Here is a 20,765-nt window from a genome sequence, read left to right as displayed (position 1 = left end):
CGCCCGCCGCGTTTGCAAGTGTTGCGCACCCGTCGGAACCTCGCGCTGATTGGCGGGGGCCTCGCCAGTGACATCAGCCGGCTCACTTTCCATTGGCCGGCCGGTTGCTGGGACCGTAGGGCTTCCAGGGAGGCACTTAACCCGCTCGGCGCCGCGCGGCCGCGCGGCCCCGCCGCCCCGGCCCGCCCCTGCCCCGCCGGCCCGCGGCGGCGGCGGCCGCCGAGGAGCGGAGGCGGCCGGCGGGGCGGTGCGCCCCCGGGGGCGGGGCGGGGCGGGGCGGTGCGTCGGCCCGCCCCCGCCCCGCTCCGGCGGCGCCCTTTTAAGCGGGCGCGGCGGGGCGCCCGGAGTAGCACGCGGCCTGGGGAGGGAGCGCGGGGATTGGCGAGGCGGCCGCCCGGAGGACACACCCCCCCTGGAAAAGGAGCGCTGTGAGTGGCGGGGGGAGAAGGTAAACAGAGCCGGCCGGCCCTGCCCGCTGACCAATCGGGGGGGCGGGAGGGGGGTCCGAAACTGACGTGATGGGACTCGGCGCGGCCGTCCCCGGGCAGGAGCACGCGGGCGGCGCGCGGCGTGGGGGGCGCGGCGGCGGCGCGGCGGGCGGTCTCCTCTCCCCCGGCCCCCGCGCCGGACCCGGGCCGGCCGCGCGGGCGGCGGGCGGCGCTCCCCCCCGCCGGCTGCGCGCCGCCCCCGGGGGGCGGCGGTGAGGGACCTGCCCGGCGCCCCGCTATTTATCTCCCCCCCCCCGCCCCCCCCCGCCCCCTTCTCTTCCCCGCCGCCGCTCTTCCCCGCGCCGCAGAGATCCCGCGCCACGGGCGGGCCATGGCTGGCGGCGGCGCGGCCGGCCCGGCGGGCGCGCACTGAGGGTGCCCAGAGCCCCCCGCCGTCGGGGCGCGGCCGCACCATGTCGGCCGTCGCCTACGTGGACTTCGTGGCGGCGCAGTGCCTGGTCTCCATCTCTAACCGCTCCGCCGTGCCCGAGGCAGCGCGGCTGAAGATGCCCGGCGAAGGGGAGGCGGCCCGGGAGCTGCGCGACCCCCGCGACGCCTGGAAGGACTACTGCGCTCTGCTGGCCATCGCCAAGAGCCTGCTGGAGCTGAACAAGTACCGGCCGCTGCCCGCCCCCTCCGTCTGCAGCGACAGCGTGGAGAGCCCCGACGAGGACGCGGCCTCCGACAGCGACGCGGCCACCGAGCCGGGCTCCAGCCCGCCCCGCAGCCCGCCGCCGGGGCCGCCCCCCCGCCTGCGCGCCGCCGGGGCCGCCCCCAAGGGGAAGCTGGCGGCCGAGAAGCGGCACAAGTGCCCCTACAGCGGCTGCGGCAAGGTCTACGGCAAGTCATCCCACCTCAAGGCGCACTACCGTGTGCACACAGGTCAGCGGCGGCGGCGGCGGGAGCCGAGGCGGGGGGAGGCGGGAGGGAGCGAGCGCTTGTCCTCGGGTGAACCCGGCCGGCGGCGCGCCCGGCGGCGCCGCGCGCCTCTGCCGCCCTGCCTTTCCGCTTTGGGGTTGGTTTTTTCTTTTTTTTTTTTTTTTTTTTCCGCTTTCTCCTTAAACACTCCCCCCCGCCCCCCTCCCCGCTTTTTTTTTTGTTTTTTCCCCACCCTCCCTCCCCCCTTTTCTTCCTCCCCCCTTTTCTTCCTCCCCCCTTTTCTTCCTCCCCCCTTTTCTTCCTCCCCCCTTTTCTTCCTCCCCCCTTTTCTTCCTCCCCCCTTTTCTTCCTCCCCCCTTTTCTTCCTCTCCCTTCCCTCCCCGCCGCGGTGCCGCACTGGCGGCCCGGGTCCGGCGGGAGCGGGCAGCCGCCCCGGGCGGGGCTGCGGCAGCGCCTCCCGCCGCGCCCGGCCTGCTGCCCGCCCGGCCGGGAGCCCGCCCGGCCCCCGCCGGCAGCGCGGGGCGGGCGGCAGCTGCCGGCCGCCGGGGAGCGGAGTGAACTTCGGCGTGGCCGGCCGGGGCGGCCGCGCCGGGGGACGCCGAGCCCCCCTCGGGGCATCGGTGCGGTAAACCGCCGGGAATCGCGTCTTCCGCCCCGTGGTGAAGGCGGGCGAGCGCCTTGCACCGGGGCAGGACGTGGCACGTATTCCCCGACGGAGCCAGGGCCAGGACAGCCCGCCGCTGCTCCTGCCCGCCACTGCTCCTGCCCTCGGAACCCGCGTTCCGCTCCCCCCGCCGCGCGGCCGGCGTTTGCGGAGCCTTCTCCGAGCTCTGCTGCGTGGCGGGGGAGCCGGGCGGCCCGGGGCCGGGGTGGCGGAGCGCGGCGGAGCCGGGGGTGGGCGGAGGCGCCCGCCTCGCAGCGCGGCGAGCCGCACCTCCGGGTTTTGCTGGCACGCCCCCCCCGCCCCAGCCCCCCGGCAGCCGAAGGACCCGAGGGGCCGGAGGGGCAAACTTGCGATGGTCGTCCCCTAAAAAACCGGCGTCGGCCCCAGGCAGGGGCTGCCGGTGGAGCAGACCGCCGCCGGGGAGCCGGCTGACGCTCTAAGCCGTGCCAGCGCTGCCCCCGGCGCGGCTCCTCCGGCCGGGGGAGATGCGGGCGCCCTCCGCAGGTGACCGGCCCCTGCGCCGCCCAGCTTGTCCCTGGCCGTATCGGTTATCGCGACCCAGCTTCGGCGTGGGCCACGGGGGCTTCATTCATAAGGCTGCCCGCGCCCCGGCCCCGGCCCTCGCCCGGGCGCTTCGGAGGGTGGGGCAACATGGAAACCTACGGATGAAAAATATCTGCTGCCGCAATTGGCATTTCCTCCGGCTCTGCCTAAGCGCTAAGGGGACAGCAACGGCAGACTTTTCTGTTTGTCTGTGTGTTTTTAAGCCCCCTAGTGCAAGCGGCTGAATAAAAAAGCTTGTGCGTGTCTGAGTTGCAGTTGGGGTCACGGCGCAGTATGCGGGGCTGCTTAAAAATTGCTCTAAATTAAAGGGTTGTGCGCAAGCACGGGAAGGAGTGGGTCAAAGGAGACGAACGCTGCCAACACTTAATTTCAAGTGCTTCGCATCTGTTGATGGCAGTTCTTTTCTGGATTTTGTCTGTTGGCAGTGACGGTAAGTGGTGAAGTACAAAACGAGTTTATCACCCAAGGAATGTACCACAAGGCATTGCTGTAGTGTTTAAGGTAGCCTGGGTAGGGCACAGCCACACCTGAGCTCCAGCTAAGCTTCTGTTGCTCTGGCTTGCTTGTGTGCCTAGGTGTACATGCTCTGTAGAGGAGGAGACCCGGCGCTGGTTGCCTACCTGTGCCCTGCTGGCAGATCTGCTGGGCATTTAGCTCGAGAGATCGGGGGGGGGGAGGAGGATTACTGGATGTGGCTCAGCCGTGAGCTCTGTCGTTGGACAGTTAAGACTGTCTCTGTGAGCCGGGAAAGAGGATGGTCAGTGGTGACCCTGTACTGACCTCAGGACCGGTGCCAAGGATTGTTGTGTTACCGGCTCAAAGACTGCAGCTCTGATGCTTTTTTGGAGGCCAAATGTAACTGATGCCTTGCAAAATGTTGGCTGATAAGTGACAAAGAAAATGCATTAGCATCATTTCCACTTAATACCCCATGCTCAGAGATCCACCCCGATATGGGAACGAAAATAGACATCGACTGGGATAGCGTTCTGGGTGATGACATGTAAATTAATGTACTGTACGACCCACACGGGTTGCTGTAAGCAGTAGTGTTATAATAAGTACCTCCTGAAGTGGCGTGAGGTTTAGCATGTGCTGCTCACAAGTGGGTGGCCTTAGCTCCAAGTATGAGAAGTTTGACTCAGACGTGCTGATGTACCGTCACGGTAGTTCTGTGTGATTAAAACCACTACAGACATCTAGCAGTAATGAACTTTCAGAGCTTCCTAATGTGAACAGTTAATTGTAGGTAGCTGAAATGCTAAACGATACTGCCGATGTTAATTATTTTTATAGATGGCAGAACAATTCCTTAGCAACAGTGGGATTCAGTGGGACCTCTGGAGTTATTCATAACTGCGTATTGCAGAGCGTTAATGTTCCCTCCTTAGTACCGTTTCCTTTCCTTTCTTTTTTCCCCAGGTAATTTCTCTGTCATATATCTGAGCCCCTTGAATTGCTTTCATCTACCTGCCATTTTTCATCGGGCCACCAACTGGGTTTCTTACTGCTGTGTAGCCTTTAGTGGAAGTAGGCACGCAGCCACCAGTAGAAGCTTCCTGGTCTTAAATTTTTAATATAAAATCCCAGTCTCTCTATCTTGTAAAATGGATTTCCACTCACACCCGTGAGCTTGCTTGTAGCCACAGCTCTCTTTACTCACAGATACTAACCAAGCAAATTGGAAAGCTCTGAATACTGCTCTGTGTAATGTGTAATGGTGGGAACCTAAAAACTTACCAGGTCGTCTGGTAAGCTAATGCAAAGCAAGAAATGAAATACCAACTAAAGGTAGAAGAGTAGAAGACCAGAACCTTGATGCTCAGAGGTTAGAGGTCTGTATCTTATTAATGATTCTTTAAACTTGTTAGTTCAAAGGCATTCCGTATTTCAGAGACTAAAAATATCTGTATAACTGCTTGAAGTTTGGACCTTTGATGATGACTCTAGTTCAATTTCCAGAAGACCCAAAATAGCTATCCATCAGAAATTGTCTTCTGCGATGATCTTAACCGAAAAAGGTCAGCGAGTGTCATTGCGCATCCTACTTGTGCAAACAGCCCCCTTGCTTGTGCTGCCAATCCCACTGAACTCAGCCTGACTTAGTAGATTAGGATTTGTGGGAGGAAGCCAAGGAAGTCTGAACTCTGCCCCTTCCTGGGGGGATAGTCCTTTCATTCCTCGCCAGGCCCCTGGTGTTTCTGCGATACAATCAGGCCCTTCTTCATTCTGTCATGTATGTGTACCTACATTGAAAACATATTAACTTGCAAAGGCCCAGGGATACAAGGAGAAGTGTATCACTGAAACTGAGCTATTGCCTCCCCTGTCCCTTCACTACCATCCAAAAGTAACTTGGCATTTATTGTTTAAGCTCTGGTGTCTTGAGCAGGAAGAGCGTTACAGGTAAGGTTGTTCTGCGTGAGCTGTTTCCAGTAGCATCTCTGAGGTGCATGGCACTTGGTGTAGGAGAGAAAAGACTGCTTTATCCCCGAAGGCTCGCAAGCCAAAAGCTGTTTGTCGGGAAGGCAGGCGGAGGGATAGCTGTACAACATGACCACAACTTAGGTTTCGCCATCCCTTGTGGGATGGTGTTGTGGGAGTATAGGACAGACAAATGCTGGTGAAGTTTGGCGGTGGCAGGAGAGATTGAGTGGTGTGTCTGCTTGGGATTCTTGAGCATTGAGATGGCATGACCAAGTCTTGAACACTTTCCCTTCAGAGTGTAGAAGGCAGCCCAGAAGCATTGGCAAGACACACACGAGACCAGAGCCCTGGAAGTGGTGCAGTGGTCAGGAGAAGGCGAGGGACTCAGCTGACCAAGCAAGTGACAAGCAACAGCAGCTATGCAGGGAGTTACTTTGAAAATGCACAGGCTTCTCTAAATAGGTAGTTTTAGAGATTTGATTATGGCTGGTAATGCGTAGGGTTATTGCTAGCCTCAAAGATGCTGTGGGGTGGGGGGAGCAGCTTAACAGAGAGGGATGTGCAGGCTGGGGGGTTTCCAGGGAAAGTAAAGGCATATGCGAGTAAACAAGCAATCTCAGTCAGAAGGCCTGGGCCGGGAGTGTGGATCAAAGGGCAAGATACCGATGGGGAGAAGGAGAGAAACTGGTGGAAGAAACAAACTTTAAGAAATGTGCGCTTGCTATGATGGTGTGAATACAAGCCAGTTAAAGGGCATGTGGCCACTGAGAGCAGATCCTCCTGGTCAGGAAAGAGGGACAGAGAAGGTACTGTAAAGCTAGTTTGTGAGGTGCCTCCTCCTACAGGACCTGTAGGAGTTTACTTGCCTGGGGAGGCAAATCCCAGATGCTTCTCAACACGTGGTGCTGCAGATCAATGGGAAGTTCATGTCTGTATCAGGTACCCTGAATTAAGAGGTTAGACACTGTGATGGGTTGACCCTGGCTGGATGCCAGGTGCCCACCAAAGCTGCTCTATCACTCTCCTCCTCAGCTGGACAGGGGAGAGAAGATATAACAAAAGGCTCATGGATCGAGATAAGGACAGGGAGAGATTACTCATCCAATTACTCTCATGGGCAAAACAGACTCAACTTAGGGAAAATTGATTTATTGCCAGTCAACCAGAGTAGGGTAATGAGAAGTAAAACAAAATCTTAAAACACTTCCCCCCCACCCCTCCCTTCTTCCTGGGTACAGCTTCACTCCTGAATTCTCTACCTACCCCCCACAGCAGCACAGGGGGACAGGGAATGGGGATTGTGGTCGGTTCATCACACGTTGTCTCTGCTGCTTCATCCTCTTCAGGGGCAGGACTCATCACACTCTTCCCCTGCTCCAGCGTGGGGTCCTCCACGGGCTGCAGGTGGATATCTGCTCCGCCGTGGACCTCCCTGGGCTGCAGGGGGACAGCCTGCCTCACCATGGTCTTCCCCACGGGCTGCAGGGGAATCTCTGCTCCGGCGCCTGGAGCACCTCCTCCCCCTCCTTCTTCACTGACCTGGGGGTCTGCAGGGCTGTTTCTCCTGCATATTCTCATTCCTCTCTTTCGGCTGCTGTTCTGCAGCAGTTTTTTTTCCCTTTCTTAAATATGTTATCCCAGAGGTGCTACCACTGTTGCCAATGGGCTTGGCCTTGGCCAGCAGCAGGTCTGTCTTGGAGCCAGCTGGCCTTGGCTCTATTGGACATGGGGGAAGCCTCTGGCATCTTCTCACAGAAGCCACCCACCCCTGTTGCCCCCCCAGTACCAAAACCTTGCCACACAAACCTAATACAGACACACAAAAACCAAATGGGTGAGAAGTTCTCCCTCTTCAGCTAGGCTTTTCAGCCAACTGTATCCTTGTGTAGACCGGGTCCGAACAATACCAGGAGTTTTGTTACATTAGGCAGCTGCTGCAGCCTTGAGCTCTCCTGGCATTTGGCTCTCACCGGTGTTTGGTAGCAGGGCTGTAGGCAGAGGCGTGGACCTGTAGGTTGGCGGTCTGCACAGTGAAGCTGAGGAGCATTTCTGGTGGAAAGGAAAGATAAGTGCTGCAGCTGCCTAGTACTGCAATCTAGATACCACAGCGTTGATCCAGCCCCCGCATCAGTTTGGTTTTGACTGTGCTGCTTTGTTTTTTGTGTTCTAGATTATCACTAGCTCAACAGACTGTACAGATGTTGATATGTTGACAAGCCTCTGGTCACCGGGAGCTTTTTTGGGTATTTTGTGGGAGTATAATCTGAAATTTAGCATTTTAAGCCCCTCTTATCCAGCTTATGTGATGTTATTTTGCCAGATCCTTTAGAGTAAGACTGAAGAGCAGAAAATGGAGCCAGCAGGACATTTTTTCCTAAATTCAGACCTCCATCTGAAACACCTGTTCTCAAGGGTTAATGCAAATGTGCAAATTGCTGGAGTTCTAATGAGCATGTTTCCAGGTCTGGGAGAAGCACGATCATACTGACTGGAAGCCTTGCCAGCTGAGTAAGGTAGGCAAAAGTCCTCCAGATTAAGTTCAATTTTGCCTGACTCCTTGTTTTCTTTTTTTTTCTCCTAAAAAATAAAAACTTTAAGCAGGTGTATGTGTCACAGTGGGAAAGCACTCCAGAAAGGTTTGTATGTTAATTGAGTCAACGTAAAGAAGTGCACATGTAGGACAGAACCAGTGAGCAGCCATCACCCATAAGAGTGTGACTCCTGTTTCTAGATGGATGTATTGAAAATACAGCTTTACCGAGTTCCTGCACACTGTTGTGCTGTGGCACTGAAGACTGTGTGGTGGGTGTCACCTGCTCTTGCTAGCTTTTGTGTCTTGCAGCCCCAGCTGTTAGGATCCCTGCAGGAATGATCGTTCCCCTTCGTCAGCTGCTGTGCTGTTGGGCAGCTGGCTGCCACTTGTGGCTTTGCACAGCTCCCAGACCTGCAGCTGGAAGAGCAGGGAGGGGCCAAGTTAAGATGGAACAGCTAGAGTCTGAGGTAATGATGGCAAAGCACACTTCAGATACTGTTTACTTTTGGTAGCATAGTTCACCATCTATATTCAAGTAACGATGACTGTGAATAGCCTGAGAGCACTCTATAAATACCTTAAACTTGAGGGAAGAGTCTGCTGAAATGCTGTCTAATAAATTCGTAGTGAAATAACAAAAGCTGTATTATCTTTCTGAATGCACATAAAATTGCATTCGTCCTTCCCCTGTCAAAGCTGTTTCCCCTTAGCGAGCATTTAATCATTCAGACAGGGCAGGAGTTTAAACCCAGTGCTCTTCGATCCCAGGTAAGTGCCCTAAGCATCAGGCTAGGAGTCAGTCTCTCTCCACTGCTTGGTTAATATTTAAGTATTACTGCAAAACGGAGGAAGTTCAAATGGAGATAAGATAGGAAAGGAGAAGAGGTAGGAACTTGTCCCATGTACTCAAGAGTGTACTGCTGAGGGCACTCCTGTCAGCTATGAAAGTGTAGATTTAACTCTCTGGTGAGGTTTGGAGGGGTCTCTCCCAGGTAGCTTCCTTGTCTGATATATATGTATATATTTATAAAAGGAGGCACAGTCCCTCAAAGAAAGCCTTTTGTAAGGCAGGCAGGGAGGGTTGTGATGTTGTGATCTGGCACAGAAGCTGTAAGGATATCCCTTGCATCTGATGCTGTGTCACCAGGGGGTAACAGCAAGACTGGGTCTTGCTGGGATTTAGGCTCTCAGCAGTGGTCGGTTTTCGCAGGTGGTTTTGCATCTGGTCTTTTGAAAGAGACTGAAACACCTGCATGTGCAAGCAGCTGTTGAGTGGTGGTTTTGAGGATGTCAGAGCAGTCTAAATAGTTGCTGAAAGCAGCATTTTAACACCTGAATTATCCTCTGGTTTTTAGTCCTCGGTGCTGGCAGAATAAACCCCTTGCTGCATCCCATCCATCTGTTGCCTATCCCGTAGGCAGTGTCTGTTTGATCTGTTGCCAGACCGGATGGCCACAGATTAGGTGTTGCAGAAACCCTTGGTTTAGGCACATGGTACCTAGCATCCTCACCGCTGATCTCGCTCTGTGCTGTTTCGCAGTGGCATCTGTACTTTGTGGTTGCCACGTGTTTTAATGATCTGGTTTTGGAATATCTCGGAAGAGGAAAAAGGCTGTTTGAAAGGCCTCTGGTCTCTCTGCCCTGAAGTGGATGCAGAGATGTCTGTAAGATCCATCTTCACCAGAGTATCTTGCGTGTGGACACTAAGACAAAATCCAGTGTCCCACAGGAAATTGCTCATTCAGGGTGTGTGGGGCAAGGACCGCACTGGGGGGGAAAAGTGAGAGACCTCTGAGATAGCAGCTATTCTGCAGCAAGGAAGATAGCCTGCCTTTTTTTTTTTTTTTGCCTCTTGCAATAAGCTGGACCATGTTCTTGACATCCACATGTAGAACCTGTCGTACTTCATGAGACACTCAAGAGTGGTGGCTGAGTGGGATCACAGGAAAAAAAAAAAAAAGAAATGCTTATCAGTGTCATCTCTAAGTCCAGGATTGTGGTTCAGGACCAGTTATTCCTAGAGTACGAAGATTTCTCTGGAAATTTCAAGCTCCAGCAGCCACAGAGGTACAGGAGGATCTTGGAAGATGAAGGTGGGGATTAGATTCTCTCATCTGAACTATAAAGAGCTGGTTATGCCCATCCTGTTTTACTAAGTAGTTTTGCTCTCGCCTGGTGGCAAGGGGTTTTGCTCTTCGGGCTTTCTGTATTTGTGTGCTTTCCCTTCTCCCTCTTTCCCGTCAGCTGCTTCAGGTTTCTGGCAGGAGGGGTCAGCCTTGCTGCAGTCCAGCCCAGCTGGGCTGCGGGGTAGGTGCCGCAGGCAGGGTGGACGTCCCTGGAGCAGGAGTTAACTGGCTAGCTGTGCCATGTCAGCAGCTGGGCAGAGTGTGGGAGCTACGTGCAGACACCACATCCCAGAAGACAAACGCTGAACCATTTTTCAGTTTTGATACTCAAGATAGTTGCTGCTATGAATACTAGGCAGCACAGTCCTACCATGCACTTGGTGGTCTCATCTTTAATAACATAGGTCAGTCAGGGGTGTCTAATGAGGTATCCATTCACGCAGCTGTAGCTACAGTCCATTTGGCTTTCTAGTTAATGTGTGAAGCAGCGTCATTAGCATCATTTGATGGCAGACTGTTGTGTGTTAGCTAGTACTGATGCCAGACTCTGGACTCATGGCTGTATCCAACCTCACTTCTGTGAAGACAGTGTGAGCCTAGCAAACTGTTCATCTTGGCCAGACTTTCGTCCAAACCAACAGCAACCTCTGAGTATCTTCTGTAAAGCCAGTGCTCAAGCAATTTTAGTAATTAACCTGAAAGTTCATTCCACTACAGAAGTTCAGTGTGCTCCAGGCCTAGTGCATGTCCTGTTACACACCAAGAAATTGCCAAAGTGTGTGATCATAAACTTTGTCTTCAGCTTTTTCAAACACAGTCTTCCCCCGCCCAGAAAAAAAAGTGACTCAGAACTTCTCTATCCCGTGTTTGTCCAAACAAATTCATCTTTGTTAAAGCCACCACAAACTGCAGCTCCTAACTTCGGTCATCCACATCTAAAGCAGCAATTTGTAGTGAGGAAAGAGATGATGAATCGGGATACTAGTACTACCTGTGCCATTAACGAGTCTGCTAATGCCCACTCTGTATTCTTTTTCAGAAACCCTTGCTGCACAAGACTACAATGTGGGAAAATCCAGAATGTCCCAGGATAGGGCAAAAAAGCTAAGTAATTTACTGTCTATTCAGAATAAAATGGAAATGGAGTAAAATAAAGTGGACCTGCCTCAGGTCACACAAAGCAGCTTGGATACTGAGTTTAAACTCACAGAGAAAGAAGAAACTAACCATTTGTGGTAGAGGGTGAGGAGAAGGAACAGGGAGAAAAGGTCAGGTGAAGCAAGAGAGCAAAGATTGAAAGGACGTGCAATGGCCTTTATATCCATATGGGATTTACAGCAAGCCAGGGCTGCAGGAGTTCTTCAGACTCCAGAGAAGACCTGTGAAGAGCCACCATTAGCTTGTGCTCAGCACAAACTGTATCTCCCACTACATTCCTGGTGGCACACAGGAAAAAGAATGGGAATTCTGCAGATGCAGCTAGTCCTATAACCTGTAAATCAGTTTCTGTTTCACTTGTTACTTCTGTAAGCTGCCCTGGATATATGTATATCTTTTTAAAGAAAATTATTTACATCTTGTATCTCTTGTGTTCAGATCCTATCACACATATTTTTAAGGTATTGTGATACACCATTGGCCATTCCTTCATCTCTTGATGGAAATCCCATCTAAGGCATGTCTTAAAACGTAAGTAGCATACTGACGCCAAAGGAAACAGTCTGTAATAGTACCCTGTTTTGATGGTTCATTCTGCTCGTTTTAAGCTTTAGCATTACTACTCCCAAAACTAAAGGGGAAAAATCATATGGAAAAAGTGTTTCTTGACTGAGACATGATACAGAAATCCACTCTCTCCAGATGGAGGCAGCACTAGCTTGCTTTGCAGCTCAGTGGGTCATTGTAGCCGGGCTGCATAGAGTTGCCAGACCTATTTGCTCGGTGGACTGACTCTTCCACAAATACCTCTGCTGCTTTCAAAAAGTGTGTCAAATGCAACCAGCAAATCTAGTGACCAGCTTTGCTGAATGGACAATCGTCACATGTCATCCAGCATCTGTACCTTGCCTTAGAAGCCTCCTGGACGCACACTGCACCCCTCCTCTGCACCTACTAAGTCTGTTGTGGAAGCACCGTCCCTCTGGGCTGGCGTCATCCGTTGTTACAGCTTTGTGACTGAGGGGAGCAGCAGATCTTCAGGCTCGGAGACAACCCCTGAGGGCCTGGAAAAGCTTCCCCCCCCTCCCTTGTCTCTCTGCTCTGAGAAGTCTGGAGTTTCATGTGCCCTGGTGCCGGGGATTATGCCTGGCCTACTTTCATATACGTGCTTCCAAAGTGGCTGTGACAGCCTCCGTGGGCTTGTATTGCTGAGGCGGTGAAGCTGTTCTCTGCTACTGTACCTGGGGGCTCGGTGGTGGGCGGCAGGTGCCGCTGGTAGCTCTGGTACGTCCGAGGGAGCGCAGCCGCTCATCTCCAGCAGTGGTCTCTGCTGCATTTGCCATCCCGGTACACGGCGGCTCTTCCCGCCAGTAGCAGGGCATGCCTCTGCCATGCCAGGCTCCCCGTGGCCTCCAGCACACTCCCTGCACCAAGCTCCAGGCTGGTTCCCTGGGGAGCGCAGTGCCAAACATACACAAGGGATCCTGACCGAACCCTGCCTTTCCCCAAAGCTCTGTGGTTACGCTGCATAACCTAAAAGCACTTTCCCCTGGCAGGTGAAATGGGAGCGTGGGGTAGCCATGGTGGAGGTCGCGTGACTCCCATCGCGTTTCTGAGGGAATTCCAGTAACCAGGCTCTATTTTGTCTTCCTGTCCGCAATTCTGGGAAGCAGGGACAGGGGGAAGCCCAGTTTCTTGAGGGCTACTTAGGGCCAGATTCAAGATGATGCTTTTAGGCAGCCGGGCTGGATACTACTGCGCCTAAGATGTAGGTGCTGCACCCCAAAGACTGTGATCCTTGTTTTCCAGCCTAGGCACCTGGTCTCCCTGTAGTACAGTTAGGCACTTATGTGGGCTGAAGAGCTGTCCTGAGGTAGAGGTTTGGAAATACGGCTTCTGGGGGTGGGGCCGGATGCTTGAGCTGCTCCCACTGCTCTGGGGCGTAAGTGCCTGACATAGAGCCATATACTAGGTGCCTCCACACATGCAAGATACATAGCACTTCTCCCACGTTCCCGGGGGGGAGCTAGAAGGCTGTTCTGCACCTCCCACTGCTGCCTGCTTCTGGGAGCTGTGACAGAAACCGTGAGATAGATAGCAAAAGAGCAGCGCAAGTGAAATGCTTGCTTCAGATGCCGAGGGTGGGCGCCGGGCAGGGCAAAGCCAGGGGAGGATGGTGGGCACTGATGCAAGTGCTCTGTGCAGCTTATGGTGCTGCTCAGCCATGTAGCTGCAGTTGTGGCCTTCATGCCTGTGTAAGCCTATGTACTGTTTTAATTAATTTCTTTTAAGCAGGCGATGGTTGTTCAGAAGGACTTCCAACCATGTCTAAAAGCATACAGCAGGGAGCCAAGAAACCTGTTTATAAAAAAAAAAATAGCCCCGGGTCAGGATGGCTGGCAGCTGTGCCTCCACTGAGCTCGGGCACCAGGCTGGACTGGCTCCCTCTGCATCCTTCTCCCCTCACCGAGGACCAGCATCACTGCGAGGTGAGGAGGGAGAGCGCAGGGGAAGCAGCCGTGCTGTGGCTGCCCGAGAGGCTGCTGTAACCTGCGTGGTCCTGCCTGTCTGGCTGCGGTTCTACTGCACGCTGATCAGTCTGGGATGGAGCAGCCGCCTGTCCGGGAGCACCGTATAGTTAGGAGCCTAAACTGCGAAAATGGCTGCATTATTTAAAAGAGGCTCACTAGGGCTTTCAGGGCCCGTGGTGTAGCCTGTGGTGTAGCTACATCTCGACGTACTTGGTCTGTCCTCAACCTCCTTGGTCTTTTGGATGCTACCAGTCACATCCCCCAGCGCCCTTTCTTCTCTATACAGCTCTGCCGCGCTTTCTGCTGCTGGTTTTCCTCCTGGTGTCTGAGCTGTTTATTCAAGGCTTTATTTAGCCTTTTGTTACTGCTGTTGTGTCTGGAGGGGACTCCAGGGCACACTTTCTTGTAAATGACTCCTCTTTTTACAGTCCGTAAGTGTAAAGCGAGCTCACCTGTTGTGCCGATCTTCACAGTACCAAGAAATACTGGAGTTCTTGAGTTTCTTTCCAACTCTTTGAAGCTGGAAAACTCCTGGGATAGTTTTTATGTTTCATGGTTGACTATAAATAGCTGTCACATAGCTGTCATTTATATTCCCTGCAGGAGACTTAAGAAAGGGAATTGAGGCATCAAACTGCAACGGTGCATGATTTCTGTGACTCAAAGCTTTTGTGTGGACTTAAATGCCTTTGATTTCCATCTGTGCCGTGGACTAGGGTCAGCCTTGCCGGTCAGGAGGTGTTGGGTCTGTGCCCGTAGGCAAAGCCTGTGCAACCCGCAGAGGTGAGCTGCAGGGATGCGGTGTGCCAGGAAGATTACAGTAAGTGCTGTTCAATCCTTACACCCTTGTTTTTAAAAGCAAAGGTGCGGTGTGGTTTAGGTGAAGATGTCTGGTTTGGTTCTTCACTATCATAGCAAACGTTTATACTGATAGAGCTGTGAATAATGAAGTAGTTTTTCTGTCTTCAAACCAGCCATCTAAGCGGCTGAGGAGAGAGCTATACTCTGTGGAGCAGCTTGGATTTCTAGGGGAAGAGAGGAGAGGGGGGCATGGGACTTCTCCCTGCAGCAAAGCGGTTTTACTCTATGTGTTTGCAGCCCCAAGGCTGCACCGCTCTCCCCAGTCCCTCCCCGCTCAGTTCTCCCCCAGCTGGAATGACTTGTCCTAGGTGAGAGATTTTTTTTGGCTTCTTTTATAATGGTTACAAATTATTTTATTCAGCAGAATGGAAGTGTCAGAGGAATAATACTGGCACTCCGTTCCCAAACCGCCGTAGTGAGCCCGACGTGAAAAATGTACAGGCACAGGCAGAGCTCATCTGTTGTTTTGACAGTCTTCGGGGTCATGCAAGGTTCTGCACCGGAGTGCGAGTTTCCTGTGGTTGGAGGGGGTTTTGGCTTCTGCTAGAGGTGAGACTGAAACCTGATGAAGCGAGTCATCAACAACTCCGCAGATGCTGGCACCACGGCAGGAAACAAAAGCAGCTTTTTCCCCTCAGCAGCATGTTCCCTGGCTCCTCGGCAAAGATGGTACGTGCCGGCCTGCATTACCCCTGCCCCCCTAAATCTCTTCTCATCGTTTCCTCCCCGCAGGCGAGCGACCATTCCCCTGCACATGGCCTGACTGCCTTAAAAAGTTCTCCCGCTCCGATGAGCTCACCCGGCACTACCGAACCCACACCGGCGAGAAACAGTTTCGGTGCCCCCTCTGCGAGAAGCGGTTCATGCGGAGCGACCACCTGACGAAGCACGCCCGCCGCCACACCGAGTTTCACCCCAGCATGATCAAGCGATCCAGAAAGTGCAGCTCCAGCAGCTCCTTGTGAAGGCAGGGCTGGCCTGGGGAGGGGAGCGGGGGAGAGGCGAGCTGCGGCGAGGATGCAGGCAGCGGTGCTGGTTGCCCTCGCCGTCTGAAAGCACACATAGCCAACATTTAAAAAAAAAAAAATTTAAAATAAAAAGTATTCCATGCCCCTCTCCCCGTACTCCACCTCCCCACCCTGCGCTGGGAAGAGCGGTCTGGAGCAAGTGGGCTGCGGGGTGAGAGGAGGGAAGGGATGGCCAGCAAGAGGAGGTGGTCACCTCTGATGTAAAGCATTGATGCTGGTGTACATACGTCTGACTGCCATGGTCTGGCCTATGCCACCACAGTAGCGTGACCCCAAGGTCTTTGTGATTGCCGTGTCATGAACGTGTTTCGTTGAACAGTGTAATGCTGCTTGTATTTAGAGTTTGTCAAGTAAAACCGCTTTCCAAGTCACATAAATAACTCTCAGATAGAAACTCCATAGCACATTGTAGAAGTGGGTTTACTTCTGTCTTGGAACTATCCTGCATTTAAAAAGACTGTTAAGAGAAACATTACGTATGTTACTAATAGCGTCTGATTGATATACTGAGATAAGGTGAATTTATACTCAAGAAGGCCCATTAAGTAAAAGGGTCTTTTTATCTTTTCTTTGTATTAACTATACTTTTGAATACAAGCTGCACTTTTCCAGTAAAAACATGTATAATTCAAGAAGATACTTAAAGCAAAAAACCCCCACAACAGCTCAGTCATTTTCTGACCATATGTGTATTTAGCTCTGTTATTCACTTTTACCTGGAAAAATACAAATCAGCCTAGATAATGTGGTGGGGGTGTGGGAGCAGAAGCATATGTCTCTCAGTTGATCCTATACTTTTAATCTGTCAATAAATACAGTACTGTACTATAGAAATGCCACTAACAGTGCTTTATTCTGCTGTGTTTTGTTTGAATGGATGCATAACAGCAGCTACCATCTTTATAAACTGCTGCTTTTTTAAAGGCTTTTTCTCTTCCTACACTTGCCTTAAAGATTTATTGTTTTCATACCCTTGCCTAACTCCTGCGGCATCCTATGGGAGTTGTGTGTGCTTACAGAGAGAGTAGACCTTTGCTTAAGAGCACTCTGCTAATGGAAACAGCTGAAGTTACTGTAAGGAGCACTTTGGAAGGGCTCCTGTATCTCTTGATCGCTGTTTCTGTAGAGTATGGGGGAAAACCATGAGCTAATTGGAAATACAGCACGGAGGGTGTGTTGCAATACTCCTTATGACATAAGCTTCTCTTGGTACTTTGTGTTGTACCTGTATCATGCATGGCACATCGAACACTGATAAAGGCAATATTACTTTTATTTTTAAAATATTTTATGCTCTTTAAGACGAGCAAAACAATCACTGAAGGAAAGCTTTAAGTCGTGGTCATTAGCTGAGTATTTCTTTTTTTATGTTAAAAGCATGAACTGTAAGAGGTTATTGGTGATTTTTTTTTTTTCCCTCCCCAGCTGCATAAAGGGGGGAGAATTCTGTTTACACGTTATATTTTGCAGAAACATTCTTCTCCTGTTCAGTTTTTACCCCTTCCTCCAGAAGAGGAACGGGAGGTGCAGCCCTACTATAGAGATTTAGGGCCAAATTCATCTCATGAGTAATCACACTGAAACCCAAAGTGTTTCCACTGCAGATGAATTTAGGTCATCTTGTAAAATTCTGTACATAAAAAAATCTTGTTAGTACACCTGCAATTACAGTATCTTACTGTTTTACCTGATAAAAAGCTTGCTTCCTAGAAATGAAAATAAAAAAATTAGAGAGTTTTAGAGTGTTTTCTTCTACGGTTGTATTAGTCTTTCAGCATTAGAAATCAGTTTGCATATAGTGTTTTTACCTGTGTAGTTCATGATAAATTCCGTCTATGTGAAGAGAACTGCTTTTAAGGCATTGGGGATATTGAGCAGTCTGTGGAATAAAAAGGGATGTGTTTTCTTCAGTGAAGACATCAGGAAACCAAACACACTTTCTACCTCTGTTTCAGCTTTTTGAAACATTTATTTAGAAACCAAACTTTTAATTTCTGGTGTCCAAATTGAGTCGTAGAGACATACGTTCTTCCTAATAAAAATAGGTAGCCTTGGTGTTTCTTTTGATCTAGAAATATAGAAAGTGTTCTCCTTACCAGTACTATTAATGCTGCCTTGTTGAGTAGGGTCAGGGCCACGTGTAGCCTGGTGAGATTCAAAGGCACATGCACATTCATCTTCATTCTTCTCTTTGAAGAGCACGCAAAATTTTGAGTCTGTCCTGCAGTCTGGATTGTTGCCATTTTGTAGGACAAACACAGCACTTGGAGAATTAGGGCCTGATCCTGTGAAATACAAGACACCCTCACATCCTATCAACCACAATGCAAAGCCACAGCTGATAAGCAGCTCCTAAATCAGTACGTAGATGTTTTGGTCACTTAGCTACCAGGATTAACCTATACATAGAAGTCAACGGCCAGATTTATGGTTTCCATCTTGTGTATTTGGGGTAGAATGCACATTTAAGGAAACGTCATTCCTGCAAAGGCTGAAAGAACGAATAGGCAGGGGGTCCTTTGGTCCATGGGACAATGGGATGTACAGGCACATGTGATCATTGCATGTGACAAGATCCTGTTTCTGAAAAAAACCCTTCCTAAATGGTAACCCATTTGCTGTAACATATGCTGTATTTCAGCACTGGACAGATGGGATTAATGTGATCATTAACCACTAAGAGAATACATTGGGAATAATCGGGTTTGGAGATTTTGTTTTATTGTTTTGTTCATTTGGGGTTTGGGTTTTTTTTCTTTTGGTAAAAGCAAACAATGGCTCTAACGCATATAACAAACTGCAGGTTAGTTCTTTGCATCTTGAAGGTAAGTTTTGAAGAGTGTTGCAAGTGTTGGAAAAGAAAAGGAATATCAGGTTCTCTAATACCGTATGTATTTGTACTATTTTGGAAATACTTAATAGTGCTGCAGTTAGGACAGCTCCTCTCCTTGGTTAAGAAAGTCCTTTACTATGGAGAAGTCATGGCTTTAAAGGTATAGCTATATAACATATTTTGGTTTTGAACAGTTTTTCATGACCTGTATTACAGATCCTTTTCAGTTTGCAGATGGACTTAGCCCAGCATACACCAGACTGGACACATACTTCAAAATGCTGTTTTACAGAGTAGTGTGATCTGTAACACTGTAAAGTACCAACTTCCAACAGTTCAATCAGTTTTATTTTTGTACAGTATTCGTATCCTTTATAAATTATTTTGCTGTCCTGTTTTTTAAATCACATGAAATTGTAAAAAAAAGAAAAGGAAAAAAAAAGTAGGCATAGATGTTTTTGTACATATGTATATATATTGTCCAAATAAAGAAAAAAGGAATTAAAAAAAAAAGTTGTTTTGAATGGTGGGAGTCAAGCAGTGGTCATGTAAACCAGTCTGAATGATTATGAAGAAAATACTGCTGCACACGATGAAATCTATGAGTTGAGTGGTGTATGAACCAGCTTCAAAGGTCTTGGCGTTGCTAGTCATTATTTAGCCTGGGTCTTGTTTCTCTACTTTTCCTGGGTGTTTTCACAGGTATTCCTTCTGCTGCTACTGCAGGGAGACAGAGACACAACTTGCAGTGGGGTAAATGTGTCCCCTCACCAGCATGCTCCAGCTCCAAGGAAGTCTCTCTCCTGTTGCTCAGTGGCTTTTGAGCTCAGACTGGTGCTGTCCCTCAAGCTAGTGATGCTTCACCCTGCACAGCCACACTGCTGCCTTGAGATTTCCATGGGTTTGGAGGGATTGCTGGCATAAGGAGAAAAAAACCATCCGCTCAGCCTCTGAAGGAGGGAAAGGCAAGGAAACCCATGCCAAAAAGCTCACTGACATTTACCATCCGTGACATTACGGTTGCTGAAAGCAACTACTTACACGAGCTAACTTAACCTGGTACATGGGAATGGTGCTAGGGTGTGACTGCAAGATAAGATCCCGGACTGAAAGGAACGTGTAATCCTCCAGCAATGCAGGCAGAGATGGAGGGGTAGAAGTGTGCCGTCTGCATCAAGAACAAAACTTGTAAGCAGCATCCAAATTTGATGCTGAGTTGGAGTTTTCTGCCGTCTGGTAGGATGGCCAAAGGACAGATACAACAAACTCAGCATAGAGTTTTCTTTTTTTAGCTTGTCATTGATTTTATGAATAAGGGACACAGGGCTGTGGCATTGGCCTCACTCCCGTGCGATCCCATCATAAAGGACTTTCCATAAATTTATCATTCTTCACCTTAAACCCTTTAATATTTGTCTTTAGTGCTCTAATTGGAACAGCTATCAAAATCTTCCTAGTGTATAGAAAGCCTTAGCCTTAGGAGGATGTTTCCAGCCATTGAGATCTAATACACTCTGCAGAATAGTCTTGCCAGGAGTGATGTAAATTTTGGCTGGAATAGGTATGACATGTGAAGACTGGGTGCATCTCAGTGGATGCTGGCAGCCTTCAACAGTGACATGGGGCGGTGTGACCCTGAACACAGAACAACTGATTCAGAGAGCACAATTTCTACAAGGTGAATTTTCATTTCTTCTGTCTGCTGAGGACAGAAGAAAGGAAACATGCCATAAAATGACATAAAAGTCTAGTTAAATGCCTGCAGCATGGTTCAGAAAGCCGCATGCAAGGGTGGCTTTCTGAACCTGCCTGCTAGGGTGACTAGAATGACTTTCACCTCCATGGGAGTCTAAAACAATCTTGTTCTGCACTCACTTCAGGGCTAAGTAGTGAGTGAGGTTTCCCTTCTGCATCAGAGCTCCGTAACAACCGCTACATTCTCAATGGCTTTTGCTTTGGAAACAAAATCTCTTCCAGGTTGAGCACTTCACACCCCCCAGCCACACCTGACAAATTACATCAACAATAAATTAACACAAAGTCACAATTTTCAAACAATGTACTTACCCAAGTCCTCTTTAAGGGACTGCCTTAAAGCAGGGGGGAAGCTTTCCCAATGGCAAGAATTCTGCAGCTACCATGCTTTCAGTGCCATGCTCTCCTCAACTGAGAAAATCCCTGTCCCCTAAAATACCTCCTCAAACACTTCCATGGGTATTACAGAAATCTTCCCATTTCAAAAAGGGGAGGTCTTGACTGGCATCAGTTCTAATCCTTAATAGACACTTGTCTCTCTGTTATTACACACTGCATTTTTCCAGTTCATGTATCTCTGTATGGAGCTCATGTGTGCCTTTCGGGATGAGAGACAGTAGATTCCCTATTGCTTTCAGCTTGTATTTTTGAAGTTGCTACGACCGTTACTGTTTTTTACTGGCTTGTGGCCCACAGTTGAAAACTGATAGACAACCTATTGCTTTTCATATCAAAAGCCATCAGTCTCAGTTTTGGTATTGTCTGTTGCCTCTTAGGCCATGTAATGCTGATCAAAGCAACACCTGGATGTCTGCACAGCTGAACACAAGGTACAAAGAAGTGGAGCTTGTAAACCACAGGACTAGGAGAAAGAATCACTGCGTAGATAAGGACAGCTTACCATCCCAAGATCCAAGG

The 20,765-nt window shown here is 50.4% G+C and overlaps 1 protein-coding gene across 2 annotated transcripts; it reads left to right on the top strand.

Annotated features, from left to right (window-relative positions):
• The first annotated feature begins 376 nt into the window (after positions 1–376).
• On the top strand, positions 377–16,199 carry KLF9 (KLF transcription factor 9). 2 transcript variants are annotated; one of them, XM_052776691.1, is made up of 3 exons: positions 377–448; positions 984–1,370; positions 14,964–16,199. In XM_052776691.1, exons 2-3 carry the CDS (start codon positions 995–997, stop codon positions 15,194–15,196), a joined length of 609 nt encoding a protein of 202 aa, XP_052632651.1. In that variant the 5' UTR covers positions 377–448; positions 984–994; the 3' UTR covers positions 15,197–16,199. The 2 variants fall into 2 exon arrangements, with proteins under 2 accessions (XP_052632651.1, XP_052632650.1); XM_052776690.1 differs by lacking the exon at positions 377–448 and having other exon boundaries at positions 589–1,370.
• Positions 16,200–20,765: the final 4,566 nt, after the last annotated feature.

The sequence above is a fragment of the Harpia harpyja genome, chromosome Z, assembly GCF_026419915.1.
Source record: "Harpia harpyja isolate bHarHar1 chromosome Z, bHarHar1 primary haplotype, whole genome shotgun sequence".
NCBI lineage: Eukaryota > Metazoa > Chordata > Aves > Accipitriformes > Accipitridae > Harpia > Harpia harpyja.
This window is presented reverse-complemented; position numbering and strand designations above follow the sequence as displayed.

Coding starts and splice junctions, on each gene's coding strand:
- KLF9 (XM_052776690.1), top strand. CDS start 902: ATGTCGGCCGTCGCCTACGTGGACTTCGTGGCGGCGCAGTGCCTGGTC. Junction 1,371..14,963: donor GCACTACCGTGTGCACACAG/GTCAGCGGCGGC, acceptor TCCTCCCCGCAG/GCGAGCGACCATTCCCCTGC.